The sequence below is a fragment of the Nannobrachium achirus genome, assembly GCF_963921795.1.
Source record: "Nannobrachium achirus genome assembly, chromosome: 16".
NCBI classification, from domain to species: Eukaryota; Metazoa; Chordata; class Actinopteri; order Myctophiformes; family Myctophidae; genus Nannobrachium; species Nannobrachium achirus.
In genome coordinates this window covers 43,582,547-43,602,968 of record NC_137823.1, presented here as the reverse complement: position 1 = coordinate 43,602,968, position 20,422 = coordinate 43,582,547, and the positions used below count along the sequence as shown (strand labels likewise).

The 20,422-nt window shown below is 42.2% G+C and overlaps 1 protein-coding gene across 1 annotated transcript in view; it reads right to left on the bottom strand.

The window, feature by feature from the left end:
- LOC308300226 (acyl-CoA:lysophosphatidylglycerol acyltransferase 1-like) overlaps positions 1-20,422 on the bottom strand; it is an 89,703-nt gene that overhangs the window by 43,779 nt on the left and 25,502 nt on the right. The window contains 2 exon segments of the mRNA XM_080744037.1: positions 8,524-8,619; positions 16,239-16,357. Of these exon segments, the coding sequence (XP_080600163.1) occupies positions 8,524-8,619; positions 16,239-16,357 (215 nt within the window).

Genomic DNA, 20,422 nt, shown 5'->3' with positions numbered 1-20,422 from the left:
TTGAGAGAGAGATGAAGCAGGGACCCCCACAACCTTCTCATAGATTCCATATAGTCGTTTCATCGTTTGACAGCACAATCATCAGTGAATTTTGGATTCATGTCAATTTGTGTTTTCAGATATTTAACCACTCAAGTCAATACTTAATAAACTTGACCTTTCACTCTGTAATTAGTCTGCTCTTTTTCCCCTCTACACCAAACCTCTTTGCCGAAAATAGCCGATCTACAAGCTCACAACGCCTCGCAGCGCGAGGCGTTGTGAGCTTGTAGATCGGCTATTTTCAGCTACAGTTCCCAGAATATGGACGATAGGGTTCAAGTGGTTAATATAAAAAAGTAGGAAAAAAGGTTTCTATCACACAAAGATTTGGAGGACCCCCTGTAGTAACTCTGAGGACCCCCTAGGGGTCCCGGACCCCCTGTTGAAGACACCTGGTTTAGTTTATTTCAGTCAGTGTTGTGGTATTCTGTCTGCCGTGTCAAGGACCCCCAAACAATTGATACGTATCTTTGCCGTAGACCCTCCCCATCTGAAAACGTTTTAGCCAGGGACCCCCATAAGAGAAGATTTGTGTATCTTGTATATCTGCTATTTTTGAGAAGCAGTGTTCTAAAACAGTTCTAAATCCGAGAACTATGCTATGATGTATGGAATGAGGGTGCAACAGTAATCGATTTAACTAGGTGGTTCTCCAACTTTCATTTCAAGGAACCCCTATAACGGGTCCATTTGGTTCCATTTGTATGCTCTCAGAGTTAGAGAATTGTAAGGGTCTGTAAGTGGTGTAAAACTACACCACTCAGGAACTTTGTAAGTCATGAACGATGCGAGTTGGGAATGCACGCCTCACCCGGTTATGCAAATACCCCATGCGCATTGTACACATCTGTCTGTCGTGTCCCTTTTATGACCATATATGGATATCCCTGAAGTCATCAGTATTAGCCAAATAATGGGCATATAGACATACACTTGAGTATGCCCAATATTCAATATATGACCAATACGCCCATGGATTGGCGGTTCTGGACAACCGGATCTCTATATATATGCCCATATATGGCCATATCGGATGGAATGGCGTTTCTGGACAAGCAGTGATCCGACCGACTGTGTGTCATTCTGTCTGCCTTTCCTGTATCACCCTCCATCTCTCACAATGTCACTAGAAATGATGCCAAGAATAATCATATAAACATAAAAGTTTATGAGGTTGCACCGTACAACATCGTAAACATTTATGTCATGTGGAAGAGAGGACAGGCACGCAATGAATGGAACTTTGAGATGATTGTTGACATGAGTCAATACTGTGTCCACTAGGGATGTGACGATATGGAAATTTCATATCACGATTATTGTGACCAAAGAAATTGTGATTTACGATATTATCGCGATAATCAAAATATCCCCAACAATAACATCCATTATGTTGGGACGGAACATTTGCCCAAAAATAGCAGATCTACAAGATCACAACGTTGTGACGCGTTGTGAACTTGTAGATCGGCTATATTTTGGCAAAGAGATCTGATAGAGAGTGAAAAAAAGACTGTATCGAGTACGTATATTCTAAGTACGTTTTACCAATAGTGGTTTTAAATGGTACCGGATATGCAGCTCAGATCTCAGTGCCTGACGGAGGACGATTTCACGATCAATTAAATCTCCACGATACGATTATCGGGAGTGTTTTTTCATCACGATAAACGATAATGTCACTTATCGTCTCATCCCTAGTCCTCAGGTATTAAAGCAAAAACTAATCTCATGACTGAACTTTTTTTTTGGAAGTCAATTTACAATTTAAATAGAACATGTATTCTATAGCTAGCATGACCCATTCTAATGCTATTTAATCTCATAAAAATGACAAAAATCAGTCGTGGCGACTGAGAACTATAATCCACGTCGTCCCTTATCCGGAATGACAAATCCAAGACTGGAGTGCTTGCTTGACGTCATGTAGTCTGACTAAAATATCTCACAACAGACACACTTTTTTTTTTTTTGCACTTAGATCTGGGGGATCTGTCATCACTATCTTGTCTTTGTATCTATTCTTATCACAGCGTTAGAAAATGAAAATGAGTCTTTCAGACTACTATTAGGGCTGCACAATGTATCGAACGTGCATCGTCATCGCAATAGCATAATCTATCTATAAATGCGAGAAGTCTCTGCGTGTCTGTCTGTCTGTCTGTGTGTCTGTCTGTAATCCGCGTATCTCGAGAACCGTTCGTCCCACCGGCTTCAGATTCGGCACGCGCGTTCCCCGCCACGGCACGGAGTGCAGTGCCGGGTCTCGACCCGACCCGACGCGCGGTTTTCCCGAACCGGCGCGAAACGTTCGGAATCTCCTTATGCGGGGTTGATTGTTGACATCAGGCTGTTCCGGAGGAAATCGGCGAAAGCTCTGACTCATTGTGACATCACTTCATAAAAGGCTCTGACATCACGTACGCCACATGAGTCAACAAAAAACCTCTGAATATCTCCATATATAGCATAAAATGGACGCAGAATCACAAAGATCTCCATATACGGGCATAAAGGGACACAGACAGACGGATACAGAGATCTCCATAAATGGGCATAAAATGGACGCAAAGGGACACAGACAGACAGATACAGAGATCTCCATATATGGGCATGAAATGGACGCAAATAGACAGATATCTCCATATATGGGCATATATGGGCATAAAATGGACCCAGAACTATATCTGCAGTGATCTCCATATATGGACATAAAATGGACACTGACAGACAGACAGACAGACAGACAGACAGATAACAGATATCTCCATATATGGGCATAAATGGACACAGGCAAACAGATGGTCAAAACGGGTCCTATGACAACAGGTATAATGGGGTTTGCATTAAAGGGCGGGGCATTCATTCCCTATTTACATCGTTCCCGAGTTGGCCAGGTCGCCGACTAGACGCTGGGCCGCCCGAGCTTCTAGTAATAATAATACAGAATACAGAAGTCATCGTTTCCATGTTGAATATTTTGAGAAAAAAAAGCAGAAATAGCAGATCTACAAGCTTGTAGATCAGTTATTTTCTCATTTTCAAGAAATATTAAGTATAAAATTATTAAATATGTCAATAATCTGCCCTGTGCAGTTTGTGATTATGAAGCCTAAATGGCAAACAGAAATTAAGTCTGCCTGTATTCATATGCTCCAGGCTTCAATGCCAAAAAACACAATTAAATCGTTAATCGCAATTATTTGTGTGACAATTAATCGTGTAATCGTGACAGCTCTAAAAGAACCATACTTTAGTGAAAACTGCTGCTATGGTTGATGTGAATACAGAACATGCTTTAGTGACTACTGTTGCTATGGCTGATGTGAATACAGATTATGAAGCTGCACGTGACCGCATGCTCGCAGCAGCACTCACTGAGAATGCAAATATGGAAGCATTTCATAGCGTGACACTGCTGTTCATTGGTGGAGACCAAACACGGGTAGATGATCATCCACTTATGCCATACATATGTCATCGTAAATATGGTAAATGGTGCTTTTATGGTAAATGTACAATTGTGCGTTACATTCGACCAATCACGCACGCACGCACGCACGCACGCACGCACACACACACCCCCACCCCCATTTGGGGCAGCAGTGGCTCAGGGGTAGAGCGTCCACTTGGAAAACGGAAGGTTCCCAGTTCGATCCCGGGCTCCCCAAGAGTTAGTGTCGAAGTGTCCTTGAGCAAGACACTGAACCCCTAATTGCTCCTGATGAGCAAGTTGGTGCCTTGCGCACACACACACGCACGTACGCACGCGCGCACACACTCTTGTACATCTGTTATTTATTTTTAAATGTTTCTGAAAAAATATTGAAAATGATGAGACTTGGCTTGAGCTAGGCTCTCTATACCATCTCAGCATAATGTGTGTGTAGCTGCGATGTTGCGTGGGCGTGGATACTGCTGTGTTAATGTTGGGTAGAATGATTCAGTGTGACAACAAAGCAGATGTATGTGTGGGGGGGGGGGGGAGTGGTGAGGGGGGGTGTTGTGCGACTGACTGCTAGCTGTTCCGACACATGATGTCAACAATGCATGTTCAACAGCACCACCACAGGGGCTGGTTGTTGTGGGCAGTGGTGCACACATTAAACAGGTTACATGTACTTGAATACTCTGATTATATATATATATATATATATATATATATATATATATATTTTTTTTGTATCTGTAATTTACTTTGGGTCAACACGCTGGCCTGTCTGGCCGCCAGACGCCTTGTGTCACCTACTGGCAGCAGGCGTAAGGTTGTGCTGCATCATGTGCATGGGGCCTGTGAACACCAGAATGAGAGCAGCCCCTTCAACAATGTGCTGGCCGGAGATCCTTGCGAGTGATTCAGATTTCCACCCTGGATGCACAACGAGTGCATCAGTCATCTATGACGTCAGTCATCTATGACAAAATCTGTGGCCTGGCTATGACTCCAAATCTGGGCAAGGTTTTCAGCACCATCAGAGCCCCACTGACTTCAAAATAAAAGTATAAAAACACATAAAAAACTATTAGAGGAGGTACCTCTGTGGACTACTGGCAATGAAATTTGCCACTAATCGGCCAAGTGCATGGTTTAGCTCGACACACACACACACACACACACACACACACACACACACACACACACACACACACACACACACACACACACACACACACACACACACACACACACACACACACACACACACACACACACACACACACACACACACACACACACACACACACACACACACACACACACACACACACACGGCTAGACCTTTGCAGAGCCAGAATGTCATTTTCACTATAAATAAACAACAAAGGGCTATTCAGTTACATGGAAAATGTATCACTTTCTTTGCAAGTATTCATTTCTCATATCAATCATCACTTGACGCAGTGATGATTGATTGTAAGCTGCGGCCTAAACAATGTCAAGTCTCCTTTTGCTCATGTGACAAGACAACATCGCTAGTTTTAGGCACAAAATCTGAACGTTAAGATAACGCTGATCACAGTTGATCTCGTCATCATCATGCCTTTCAAACATAAAAAGCACAGTAAGAGACAAGAGAGGAAAGTAAAGGATGATAAGGTAAGAATAGGCATGCAAAAGTTAATTGCACTAATCGATTTAATCGATTAAAAACAATTGATCATTGCATCTATTTAAAATTGATCCCTACTTGAGCATGTCATTATAGGTGAAAGTTGTATTTCACTCAAGTAAACTTTAGAACAAGGGTATTCAACAGGGGGTCCCTGGACCCCAAGGGGATCCTCAAAGTTACAAATCTTTGTGTGATGGAATATATTTTTTAACTTTTTTATATTAACCACTTGAATCCTAGTGTCCATATTCTGAGAACTTTAGCCAAAAATAGCAGATCTACAAGCTTGTAGATCGGCTATTTTCAGCAAAGACGTTTGGCGTAGCAGGGAAAAACGACGGTTCAAGTGGTTAAATATCTGAAAACGCACGCTGACATGAATCCAAAATACACTGATTGTGCTGTCAAACAACGAAACTATTATGGAATCTATTAAAAAGTTGTGGGGGTCCCTGCTTCATCTCTCTCTCAACTAAGGGGTCCTTGGCCTGAAAACGTTGAAGACCCCTGCTTTAGAATGCAGTAAAACAACTTCCTCCGCCACTGCTGAGTGGTGTGTGTACTGTCACACAGAGCAGGGCTTTGTTCAGTCTGTCCCCACAACGGGTCAGTGGTCCCCTGCCAGGGGACCGTCCACCCCAACACAACAGGTCAGTGGTCCCCCGCTAGGGGACCGTCCACCCCAACACAGTCACCCTCTGCTCTAGCCCTGTCTGCTCCTTCTGTGTTTGTTTACAGCCTGATCCAAGACACATGTCTGGGTCTGATGCCGGTCGCAAATTTTGGAGAGCTCAAGACCACCAGTTGTTTTGACCAAATCTTGAAATCAACTGGAAAACGTAGAATTGATTAAAGAGTTTTAGTTATGCTAAATATGCTATAAGTATATCGTTGTCGGGTGGAAACCTTGTATGTCCAAAACCGTTTGTTTTGTATTTATCATTTTTAAAACTATTTAAACTAGTGAAAACAGACGATCTACAAGCGCACAACGCCTGTGCTTGTAGATCTGCTGTTTTCACTACTTTTGTGCGACGGCCTTGTATGATACAGAGCTTTGCACTGTGGAAAAAAATAAGTACAAATTTGAAACTTAGAGATACAAGGTTTCTGCCCGACAGTGACGATAAGTCAGCCCGATACCTCTTATCTCCATATTCTAAATTATTCGTAAATTAACGCCCCACTTGATCAATGATGATACTACTGCGTCATACAAAAGCATCAAAAGTGGCGAAGCGGTGCTTGTGGATCTGCTACTTTTGCCGTTTTCGAATTTGAATCCTGAAAGGTTAAAAAGTTTTTGACGAAATCCTAGATCTTTCTTTTGACCCGTTTCTTGTCCTGTCTTCTCCTTGCTCTACCTCTCAGCACACCCCCCCCCCCTCCTCTTTACACCTGTCCACCCGTGATGTGACAATAAAGTTATCATTCTGATGCCACGATAAAGTATTGTGTACACTTCCGTCGTCGCCACGCTCTGTTTGCACCACTCTGGGTCACGGTCCTGTGTGTCTGTGTGTGTGTGTATGTGTGTGATCGCCGCCCTCTTGTCTGGTGTGTGTGTTGGGAAGGTTGTGTGTACACAGTGTGAGTGTGTGTCCCGTAAGCCTGCTGATCAGTGGATTATCCTGCTGCTACGCACACCTCCACACCTCATTATCCTCTGAAGTTCCTCTGGTCCAGTAAGTCTAGTCCACTGCTTCCCAAGCAGTGGGTCAGGACCCCTTTGTGGGTCACAGACAGATTTTTATGGGTCTTTAATTTTTTTTTAAATATTTTCAATAAACATTCCCAAAAAAGGTTTTGTTTTTTAATACATGGATTAAAAACAAAATTCAATGATCTCTTTCAGTAATTTGACAAATCAAAGAAATACCATAAATTAGAGAACAAGCAGTGAAAATAGCCGATCTACGAGCTCACAATACGGCACGAAGCAACGCATTGTGAGCTTGTAGATCTGCTGTTTTCACTAGTTTTGGGTCTAATCTCTCTTTTGAGTCTCGAGCTAAACAGTTTGGGAACCGCTGGGACTCTAGTCCACTGCTTCTCTTTTTCATGTCAAAGACGACCACAATTACATGTATTTGGCCGCGGACACCCATCTGAAAATGTTTTGTGCCAGGGACCACCAGAATAGAGGATTTGTGTAAGAAAAAGCTAAATTATGCATTTATTTTAATAGATATATCTGCTATTGTTAAATAGCCCACGTGAAGAATACGGATAAAATGGTTAAATTATTGTGATGCTGTATAAAGCGGTACATAACAGACCCCGTGGGCACGTGCATGAACGTGCGCATGCATGTTTGGATAAATGTTTTGGATAAAATGAAATACTGTATATATATTTTGTATTATTTCAAAAGATTATTATTATTTTTTCAAAAGTAGTTAGAAATAGCTGATCTAAAATATTGCAACGCGTCACACCTCAACACATCGTTAGCTTGTAGGGCTGCTATTTTCAAAAAATGTTTAAATAGGGCTTATGTATCCCGGGAAGACAAGACGACAAATGTAAATCTTTGGGTTTGAAGATGAAAAGTTTGTGAATCTCTGTTATATTTGATTGTCTGACTGGAGCAATGAACTTAGGTTACCCTCTGAATTCCCACTCACGCTGTCCTGCATTAGTGTCCTGCTGAACCACTTAAGTAAGCCCTGTACTGTATACTGTGTTGTACAAAGAATAGCAGAAATAGCTACCTTCGCTATTTTTACACTTTCGCCCCAAAATAGAGGCACCAGGTTTAAAGTGGTTAAACCCCTTACCCCATTGGTTCTCTGGTGGGGTCCGGGGACCCCCAGGGGTCCTTGGGGTGACCACTTCATCCATTTATATGTTGGCCATTCAAATAGATAAGTTTAAATAACACCTTTCAGGTGTGGGTCCGCAGCCAAAAACATAAATTTGGGGGTCCTTGACAAGACATGAAAAGGTTTGAGAACCCCTGCCTTATACAACATGACTACGTCACTGGTTCTCAACGAGCGGTCCATGGTCCACTCCCCTGCAGTGTCCTTGGGGACGTTTTACAGGCCTGCAACTCAGAGAGGGTACAAAATGTACCATTTAGCTCCATTTGTACACTCTCTGAGTTAAAGGGGTATTTAACTTTAAAAACACTTCTGGGTTATTTTGATCCCATCTGCAAGCTAACCTATTTTGTTTGGCTAATGTCCCCCCCAGAATATGGATGCTGGGGTTCAAGACCAGCGTACTTCTTGAACATCATACATAGTCTTAACCTTTTCATTGTAGATTCTCTTTTGTTGTTTTCTCCCCGCCCCCATGTAAAGCAGTCTTTGGGACCTTAGAAAAGCACTATATCAATTTGAGTCGATGTTATTATTATTACCTGTCTGATGAAGAAGTCCCCGTGGATCAACGACACCACGCCAAAGTTGGTGTATTTGAAGACGTGGTCCATCAACCACATCATCTTCCGTACCACCTGCAAGGAGACGGAAACAACATGAGTGCTAGTCCTCCTCGCTCAACACTTCTTCAACAACAACAACAACAACTAGAATACTGCGCTCCTCTGAGCACTAGTCTCTGCCAGGCCAGGTTGCCTAGCCGGGGCCCACAAAATTTGGAAGGCGGTTATAGCCAATAGGCTATATGCACAACAGCATCAGAGTTAAGGGGTAATTTGGAACCCCCAAGGAACCATGAGGGTCCCTGGACCACACTTTTAGACCCACTGGTGTAGCAGAGAGTTTCGTGAGCCACCATATCATACCCTGTCTTTGACAAGAATGGAACAGAGCCTTCATTCGTTTTATTGGTAACACCTGTGAAGGAAGTGAGAAGAGACCCAACTTCTCTCCAAAATAGCTGCTGTGCATATAGCCTATTGGAATGGAAAATGACAAATCTGTGCACAAATGGCTGGGGCCTTATGGGGGGTTGTGACATTATTCAATGAATCCAGAGAAGAAATATTTTGATTGTACGATCTACAGCAGAGGTCTATTAGTTTATTAAGTATTGACGGTTCAAGTGGTTAAATATCTGAAAACACAAAATGACATGAATCCAAAATACACTGACGATTGTGCTCTCAAACAATGAAACTATGGCATCTATGATAAGGTTGTTGGGGTCCCTGCTTCATCTCTCTCTCAACTAAGGGGTCCTTGGTCAGAAAATGTTGAAGACACAGTTAAAGAGTTAAAGGCCGAAACATGTGAAACAGTGATATTGTCTGGCTACGTGAGGCTACACGGACCCCACTTAGAGGACCACTGCTTTTATGAACTAAGCTGGCTGCTAGTTCTCAGTGCCAACTATACTCTCACAGCGACTGAGACTAGTGTTGCTGCAACAGACGGCAATAGATGTGCAAATTGGATTTTCATGCAATCTGTAGGACTGATCTTATTTAGTTTCATTTTACACATTAATAGTCCTGTAATACCTGCCTGGATTATATGGCCAAAATTTGATTTGTGTGAAACAGGATCAAGCGCTGTATTCAGTTAGTTTTCTTTTTCCGTGAGGGATTCCCAGGGGGAGCCCCTGATTGAAAGCTTTATTTATTCACAAAAAGATTTCCCTCATTGGAAATGTTGTCGAGATTATAAAAAAGAAATGAACAATTAAAACAGATATAACAGATAACAGAAGACACAGAAAAACGAAATAAACAGGAAACTGTTGTTTAGAGTATATTGGGTATACATTTTTTATGTAAGTTGTAGATTGTTCAATGAAGCTGGAGCATCAAGACAGAAAGCAGACCTTCCAAGTTCAGACTGAACATTAAGCAGATCCGTAAGTGTAAGCCTGTCATTTGAGCGGGTCTGGTAAGCGCTGTGGTTCCTATTTAACAGCAATGTAATGCATTAGGGCTGCACGATTGTGGCCAAAATGACAATTATGACAATTAGTTTGATCAATATTGAGATCACATTAAATCACATGCTCAGAACTGTGCTCTCACATTCATGCTGTGCTATTGTGCATTCCTGCTAATGTACACACTACTGCCAACCAGGTGAATAAATCACAGATTGTTCTCTCCGCCAGGCCGAAAGGCATGGCCGAGACTATGTTTTACCGGTTACACATCGGCACATCGAAACATCGAAACATTGCTACCAGGGGCGTCAATTGGGTATGGCAGGGGTATGCAGCTGCCACCTCTTTGTTTATCTGTTCTGGTTATTATGTTGTTAAATTACAGTAAAATAACTACAAATGCAAAATTTAACAACATGGTCACTTTAACTCTTATACTGCTTTGAACGTTCCCGTTCGCCCCATTTTTGACGGCCCGATAATGCCAATTGTACGTTCTTTGGCTCGTTCTTTTGTACCTTGGTTTGATGTCTGTAACCTGTTGAGGTGTCGCGCGGGTGTCTACCGTTGAAACAGCTCCCATAAAAGTACTCTTAAAATCCAACTGGACGTTAACATCAATGGAGTCACAACACTGTTCCATGTGTTTTTCTCTGGATCTATTGCTCTGTAGCGACTCATCAGCCTTGAACAGCCTTGACAAGCAAGCGTCGAGCTGAGACCATTTTCACATTAATTCTTGCATGAGGCTGCCCCCTACTGCTGGTAGAGCCACGGCACACTCTTTAAGAGAACATTTCAAAAAAAATAATAATACACCTTTGTCTATATCATCGCAAAGGTAAGGTGCTTTTGCTGGCACAAAACCCAATAATAAATAACAACATCTGGCAGAATAAGAGTTAACAAGGTATTATAATTATATTCTCCAGACTTGTATTCTTCCCATCTTGACAATTCTGCAGGTCAGCTGCACAGGTGCAATGCATTATTGTTAATTGTGGCACGTTTACTAACATGCTAAGTTTAGCTGCACTTGAACAACCGTTCCAGGCTGCCATATCCAGCCCAAGAAACCGTAGAAACCTGTGTAAAAAACTGAAAATAGCCGACCTAACCTTAACCCTAAACCTAACCTCAGTAAAACTAACGCTGGTGATTGCTAACCTGGTGAAATGCTAACCAGCCGACGCTGGTGAATGCTAACCTGGTTTCGGAATGGGGATGTTTTTGAATGGAAACCCGCCCCCGCTTTGCCACCTGTCCGTCCATCTGTGTATCCGTCTGTCTGTGCCAAACTGTGCACACACACACACACACTCCTTGGATGCCAATTCAAAACCTCTGCCCAACATTTTTCACATGGGCCTGTTCTAGCGCCACCATGAGGCTGATTTGTGCAAAACACATTTTGACAGTACTCCTACAGATTCTGTCCAAAATCACACAAATTGGTATACAGTATCTCTAGAGTCACAACATCGACATGGATCTGTCCGATTTTCCATATTTCATCCTGATTTCATCTGTACCAGATCTCTTTGGACATTGCAGATCTACAAGGTCTGACATTGCAGATCTTCAAGCTCGCAACGTGTCCCAACGCAGCGCGTTTTGAGCTTGTTGTTTTGAGCTTGTGGATCGGCTACATTTTGGCAAATGTTCCGCCACAGGATAATGGATGTTGGGGATATTTTGATTTGGATCGTGATAATATCGTGAATCGTGATTTCTTTGGTCACAATAATCGTGACATGAAATTTTCATATCGTCCCATCCCTAGAGATATGTAAACAACAGCTGCGATAAGTAGAACGACATGAGTCATACACTGCCAGATCACCGCCACCTAACATGCACACTACAGAGTTTCATTCACGCATGCATCTCCATGTAAATGCAGAATAGAAAATCGCACATGCCTTTCGGCCTGGCCGGAGGCAAAAATGACCAAGTTAAGTCAACAACTCTGCATGGTCGTCGTAACTGGGTCAAGTGCATTCTTTAACTCAAGTAACTTGTTGAATACAGGACTCTTACTTGTCTTACTTAACAGAGTATTTCTACATGATATGTGATATTGCTAGAACATAAGAGTATAGTGCATACAGTGCATCAGTGACATGTTCTGCCAAGGCAAAGATCACAATCTGCCCCGCCTGCCAAGGAGACGCCAAAGGCAAACACGTACACAATGTCCACAGTGAACATTTCTATTCAAAACGCTTTCTCAAACGCTTACATTGATCTGCAGTAAAATGGCTTTATCTCGGGAATCTATCTCCAGATAGCATTCTTATGGTGAAAAATCAGGTAAAATCAATTGAAAACTCTGGCGGCGTTTACCTGACTGAATTACTTAATCCCTGGCGGTGATATGCATTATGATTAGGCCATGGATCCTCATTTCATTTATTTATTTTAATCGGTGGGATAAAGTATATTAATTCTGTTCTGAATTCTGTGTGTGTGTGTGTGTGTGTGTGTGTGTGTGTGTGTGTGTGTGTGTGTGTGTGTGTGTGTGTGTGTGTGTGTGTGTGTGTGTGTGTCTAATCTGTTTGGTTGGCAATACGCATCGTCACCACCGAAACAACCCATCGCCAGATAAATATTTAAAACTGTGTTCCACAAATGAAAGTTATTCACCCACTACATGACTTGTGTGGACTAATTTATCAGGGGCGGTGTTGTCGAGCGTGTCCAAAAAAAAAAACAGACTCTGAGAAAAATCGAATGGGAAGGAGGCTTAGCATTTCTCAACAGAGAGAACTACACTTTGCTGTTGGGCAGAAACCTCTTATCTAAGTATTCACGCCCAATACTTCAGGGGTTTTCAAAGTGGGTGACGGGGCACCCTGGGGTGACGGGGCACCCTGGGGTGCCGCGACGGCAGTCCAGGGGTGCCGCAAGATAATTTGATAATATTTGGAAATTTATTTGGACACTTGAAAAAATATTTAGTATAATTTTAAACTTGAAGTACAAAGTTATTTTCAGTCAGTTCTAACCAAAATGGCTATTATCTCAACGTTCTCCTCGCAACATAATCACTGTCGGGCAGAAACCTCGTATTTCCAAGTTTTTTTGGTAAAGCAAGGCCCTGGGCATCATCATACAAGACTGCTGCGCAGCTGTGTTAACAGCCGATCTACAAGCACGCAACGCCTCGTGCTTGTAGATCTGCTGTTTTCACTAGTTTAGTACATTTTATAGATGATAAATACAAAACGAACGGTTTTGGACATACAAGGTTTCCACCTGACAACGATGATATGCTATAAATATAAGGTGCTGGGAGCGGAAAACTATAATGTAGGAGTGCCTCGGATTAAAAAAATATTCATGGGGTGCCCTGAGACAAAAAAAATTGGGAACCCCTGCTATACTTGATCATACTACAGCCTCACACTAATAGTCGGGGGATATCTTCAGAAATAGTGTCATATCCTGGAATAAATTCCTTAACAAAGAATTTCTTCACCAATGTGTTTGTAATATAAAGGTGTCTAGTAACACATCTCACAAAGACTGAAATTCAGTTTCCCTAGGGAGAATCCGTGACAGCTGCTGAAAGTTGGGGTCCCATTAATTAAATTAACTATATCTAACATATAATTTTCGGAATGTCTGTCTGTCTGAGTGTCTGTCTGTCTGTCTGAAACCGCGTTTCTCATCAGTGGCTGGAGCAATTGATCTGAAATCGCATCACCATAAGCATATGAACACACCTGACATAACTGTGAAGCCCGTTTGTCACTTTCGCAAATCGTATGCTGTATATTTGCATTTTTATGGTGTATCTATATCTATTTAGCCTACAGTACCTTTTGTGACCACACATGTTAAGGGAGGGGCGCTGTTGTTCAGGCCATGCACAATCACACACAAACCCACACACACACACACACACACACACACACACACACACGGCGGGCGGGGGGGGGGGGGGGTTCTGGCCCTGTTACAGATGTTGTCCAAAAATCATGCAGATCGGTACACAGTATCTCTGTAGCCGTTAAATGGAACGGGTATTTCTTACATTGATGCTCCTACATATTAGCATGCAAGCACCAGTTAAAGTTACTTTCCATCCCTCATATACTGTGTGCACAGTGCACATCCCATAACCCACACACTGCACATCATTTCGGAGCTCATATCTTTGAACGGGTAAGGGCTAGTGGGATAAAACACACCAAAATAAATATGCTTTAACTAGCATGTGAGGGTTTTTCATGATTCGGAATCCATTACGAGCATTTGTTTTGCACGAAAAACATTCCTTGGGGTAAAGGCGGCTCCCACAAAACTGTGAAAAGTGATGACTCATCACTAAACCATAGTTTTATGGGCGTGTTTTTAGCCCAAGGAATGTTTTTTGTGCAAAACAAATGCTTGTAATGGATTCAGAATCATGAAAACCCCCTAGTTTGACCCCTCACATGCTAGTTAAAGCACATTTATGTTGGTGTATTTTATCCTGTATAGTTAATTTAAAGAGACCCCAACTTTCAGCAGCTGTCACGGATTCTCATAGGGAAACTGAATATCAGTCTTTTCGGGATGTGTAACTAGACACCTTTACAAACACATTGGTGAAGACATTTTTTGGTAAGGAATTTATTCCAGGACTTTTTAAGATATCCCCCGACTATAAAGCATCAAGCATCGAGTTCTCAAGGTGAGATCCAGGGACCCTCTTGAGGGGGTTCCAAATATACCCTTGCAGGTTTAAAATCCATTTAGGTCTGAACGCAAATTTCTTTATTTGAACCACTTTAGCAATTATTTTATGCTTTCTAAATTATTTTTACTATTAAAGAATAGCAGATATACAAGCTCACAGCGTGTCACTCATGAACATTTGTGCAAGTCTTCGAATATTTTTGACCCGACTCTATAAATGTCTTCTAAATCCTTCTTCTAAATCAGTGGCCGCAGACCCCCATCTGAAAATATGTTGTTCCAGGGACCACCCAGAAGCAAATATTTGAGTTACAATTGTTCGCTTTTAAAAGGATATATTCAAAGAATTGCAAAAAGAAAGTCACGATTTTTCGCGCTGTGAGCTTGTATATCTGCTATGTTTCAATAGTTAAAGCATTCGATAATTCTAGGCCTAAATGGGTTAATCCATGAGTACAAAAAGTCTGGGCTCTATACTTTGTCCCCTACTCTTTTTCCCTCTCCACCAAATCTTGACCTCACCGAGAATAGCCAACCCTCAGCAAGCGCAGCTATTTTTATTGAATGTTCGCCCGTTTTCAAATGCTCTCTTAACTGTGAATAGGGATGCTAGGGTTCGTGCGGTTGAATAAACATTAACTTATCTCTTACGGACACATTCACGAATACAAACATGTCCTTAATAGCCTGGGAAACCCCTTGGTTTCAGAAGGCTCCCAGAAGGGCACATCACTGCCGGGAAGTTAATTTGTTTATGTAAAAATACAGTTACAGTAAAAGGTCAGTTTGCTCATTTTTAATTGAGTAGATCCACAAGCTCACGTGCTCAACATTGTAAAACGAAGTATAATTAAGGGTTAAGTGTTTAATCAGACTAATCGATTTAACAGATTTTATTTTTTAAATCTATTTGTACATCTGTTATAATAATTTTACATTTTTTAACACCAATCTTTTCTTCTGGGGGTCCCTGGCACAAAACATTTTCAGCCAAATACTGTACTACGTACAGAAACCTCGTATCTCCACCTTTCAACGTTAAATATATATACATATATTTCTCTGATATGCCATTGCCTTGTAGATTTGATATTTTCACTATTATATATAGCTTGTCTTTTTTTATATAATAAAAAAGGAGCTGATTTGGACTGACAAGGTTTCCACCCAGCAGCAACGATTACGGTAAGATAAAAGATTGTGTCCCATGGAAACGTATACATGCTGTCACTGCAAGCAAGCAGTGTGTGTGTGTGTGTGTGTGTGTGTGTGTGTGTGTGTGTGTGTGTGTGTGTGTGTGTGTGTGTGTGTGTGTGCGCGCACGCTCGTGTGTGTGTGTGTGTGAGAGAGTAAGTGAAAGAGAGAGAGACAGAGAGAGAGAGAGAGGCTTAATTTCCAATTAATTGCTGAAAAATAACGATGACGTTTGTGCACGACACAGCTGGTTTGTTGACATCTGCACCTCCCACCCACCCCCCACCCCCTCAGAACTTGTCCCGGTGCCCATGACGCTAGCAGGGCCATGCTGCTGCTGCTGCTGCTGCTGCTGAGCTGAGCTGGCGGTGATGTCATTGTCCTTACCGTGCCCTTGTCCTGCAGGCACATCATGAGCGTGCACACGTCCCCCGTGGCCTGGTGGTTGACGATGACCATGGCTTCCTCTTCACAGATAGGCCTCACGTCGTCGCCCCACTCCATTACTGTGGGAACACAAGGAAGACAGCCACGCTTCAGTCACAAATACAAACGGTATCATAATCGCCGGGCGCTCGGGACTGTCGTCGTTGGAATCAGAATTAGAATCTAAATGAGTGGTTCTCAAACTTGGGGTCGGGACCCAATTATTTTGTGGGGTCCCCAGATGATTAGCTTAATGTAATTTATTTTTCTCACTCAACTGTAAACAACCCAACATACATACAGTATAAGTGTATACAGGGTATCTGCACATTTATAACGTGATAATTTAAGGACATTCAAGACCGTTTTAATACCAAACTGGCCAAACTGTCAAATATTAAGTAAGCAAGAGGCAAACATTGTGAAAATAGCCGATCTACATGCTCACAGCGCCTTGCAGTGTGAGGCGTTGTGAGCAGTCCCTCCCTGCTTCATCTATCTCTCAGCTAGGGATGCTTATTATATTGATGTATTACCTGCTTATTGTAAGTCACTTTGGATTAAAAGCGTCTGCTAAATGCCTAAACTGTAAACTGTGGGGTGTCCTTGAAAAACTGAAGACCCTGGAAGGGCCACGTAGAGACCCCTGGGGTCAACAAAGTATACAGAGTATCTGGGTTTGAGAGGGCAAATAAATAACCAGCACAGCTCTTTTTCTCTTCACAAGTAGCTCTTCATTGTCAAGCACAAGCATGCAAAGCAATTCTCCACACAGCTGATAACGGCTAGCTTAATAACTGCCGATATAAATTATACAAGGTCTAACAAATACATGACAAGCAATTATTCACAATAGCAGCAAACCGCGACACTGTGTCAAGGCCAAAATTAGTGCACTTCCCCATCGTCACGGAGCCTATATAATACCCGTCTTTAGCTAATTAATGCTGTCTTCTCAACTCTTTTATTTTTATTTTGTGTTCTTTATTTAGCAATGTGGCCTAATTGCAGTCACCGGAAGCTTTTGTGCTTGGTGTAAACGTGTGATGTGCTGTGACAACAAAGTTGAGCTTCAGTTTGGTTTCGACATAACGGTAATTAACAGCATTTAAAGGAGCACTTCCCCCCATTTTAAACCCATCTTGGTCCTCCTCACTAATGCTCATAATAAGATGGCATCACTTCTGGGTACTCTGCGTCTCATTGGTGGACTGTGGACATAGAGCAGTGGTTCCCAAACGAGAAATCAGATATTCGCCCTGGACCCCAGAAGTAGTCAGATCTACAACGCGGTGCGAAGCGATGCGTTGTGAGATTATAGATCGGCTGTTTTCACTAGCCTACACTTCTTTTAGACATTTGTTTCCTAATTCATGGAATTTCTTTGATTTTACTTTTATTTCTTCACAAGAAAAAAAAAAAAAACGTTTTGAATTCTTGAAAGATTTTGGGAATATTTTTGAAAAAGTTTTGAAATAATAATAAAAACTAAATGTAGGCATAAAGGGACCCATAAGAATGTGTCGGCGAGCCACAAATGGGTCCCGACCCATTGTTTGGGAACAAGTGACATAGAGCCTGTTTTCAACTGATGGAACACTTGCAGTGACCGCAAACATTAAAGGACCACTTCCAACCATATTTTCACATCATTGGTACTCACTAATGCTCTATAATATGGCACCATTTCTGTCTACTGACTGTGGACAGTTCAGAAACCTACCAGTCTACCAGTAATCTCTGGAGACAGCCTCAGAGTCGCTACACTTCTTCAAAGGAAGAGAGACAGACCGAGTGGGCGTCGCCCTTTCTTTGCGATGGCTCGCCAGATTGGTCTACCAGTGACATCATCAGTATCATCATCAGTCATCATCAGTAGATGGGCTATTTTCACTGTTTTATTGAACATTTTATTTATTTTTTGACATGCAGTAGGCTACAAGGTTTCCACCCGACAGTGACAATATATTCCTGGCTTCCCGAGACAAAGGTTTTGAGACTCCACACAACGTTGTGGGTGCTTTCAAAACATGAGTTCAGGACAGGACAGGATATGATAACACTTTCCCAGGGGGTGAATTCAGGGCGTAAAAAGCGAGCAAAGTGTGGGAAAAAAAGAAAAGAAAAGTGCACGACAATAAACAATAAATATTGCAATAAACCTCACAGCAATAATAGATAAAGCGATAAACTACACCCACTGTCAGGCAAACACACACATAAACTGTAATCGCAAGCACACCCACACACTCACTCTCCCCCCACTATCTCTAAGAAGAATTCAACAATAAACTGTATTTGCAGAGAGAGAGAGAAAAATAGAGAGAGAGAGAGAGAGAGAGAGAGAGAGAGAGAGAGAGCGAGCTCAACCAGGTGCTCAATATAGAGATACAAAGTTAAAAAAAGTTAAAAATGTAAATTGGTGCTTCTAGGATCAACGGGAACCCACGCACGCACGCACGCACGCAGACAGACAATCATTCTGACTGCCGCTGGCATAGTCCTTTCTTCAGAAACAAAACAAAATATATACATGTTGAGATTTGTTTTCTTTCGAACGATTCATAGGAAGCGGTAAAAAGGGGGATAATTCCTGGTGACCCATATCTGTCTGCCATTTTTGGTATTTCCATGAAAAGGCCCTTTTAGAAATTCAGCCCCTGCCTCTCTAACATTCTCTGCACGTCCCTGGATCCCAGAGGTGGTTGCGTGGGGGCACTGATTGGAGCTGATCGGAGCAGGGGATTGTTGGTGGAGATTGAAAGCGGAGCCCTTTTGTAACTGATTTTACATGGGGAAAAAAACACCTCCAATCATTGAAGAGCTCGCATACAGCAGCACTTCATTAAGCATTCCGCCCTGATGTGTGACTGCAAACACACAGGAGAAGATACAACAATGGATGAAACCACTACGGGCCCTGTGTGCTGCTTTGAGGTCCCCGGAACAATAAACCCCCCCCCCCCCCCCCCCTCTCCCCCTCCCCCGGGACCAAATGGAAGGAGAGCCTCTCTGCTTTGCAACTGAACAGGTTGGGAGGAGAAAAACTAATCTGTGCATAATTAACAGCCAAGCATGAGGAGGATGACGCCTGCAGAGGTGCAAGGCTACAGCGGCTGTAACCTCCACCGACTGTATATACTTTACGTTCCCCAGTTTGATTATGCTTTTGACACTTGCTTTGGCAATGAAAATGAAGGGTTTCTCATGCCATTGAGGCTCCTTTGAATTGAATATATATATAAAGATATGTTTGGGGATTTTCTGTCTTTATTTATAGGTGTAGTAGAGATGGACAGGAAACCTGAAACTGAAATAGTAAGTAAAGCAAGTAAAAGTACTCAAAAAATTGTACCCATGTGCATTACTTGAGTAAATGTACTTTGCTACTTTCCACCATTGGATTCACCTAGTGCAGGGGGTCTCAAACCTTTTTAGGCTGTGAACCACAAAATAAACTGAATATTTGAACTGGGGACCCCCCAACCTGACAAGCACTTGGAATTGTAGGTATTACATTTAATGTGACTCGGTTCCACAGATAAACATTGTGAAAATAGCCGATCCACATGCTCACAACGCCTTGCAACGAGGCCTCTTGCTTACTTAATATTTGACAGTTTGACTTGAAAGTCCTTAAATTGTCAATTTATAAATGTGCAAATACCCTGTATACACTTATACTGTGTGTTGGTTTGTTTACTGTTGAGTGTGGAAAAAAAATTACATTAAGCTAATTTCATTTCATTTTTTTTACATACAATTTAATTTTTTATTTTATTTATATATTATCCACAAATGAACTGAAAAGGAGCAGGCAGAAGATTAATCTTATTTAAGCCTAGCACTGTCTTCATCTGGGGACCCCACAAAATAATTTGGATTCACCTAGCACTAGATAGAAGATCACCCTGTACAACTGCTAGCGATGTGGACACTGGATCCCCAGCGCGTGGAAGCAGGGAACCTCTCATCGATCCAGCCTTGCTTCCATCCTCTAATCAAAGTGACGAATGGGATCTGAAAACATTGATCATGTTCAAGTTCACCCCGGGGGCCTACAGTTACCTGCTCACGTTACTCATGCAAACAACCCGTATTCCTGGAACAAATGGCTTTGCTGTTTCAATCACGTGTTATGTAAA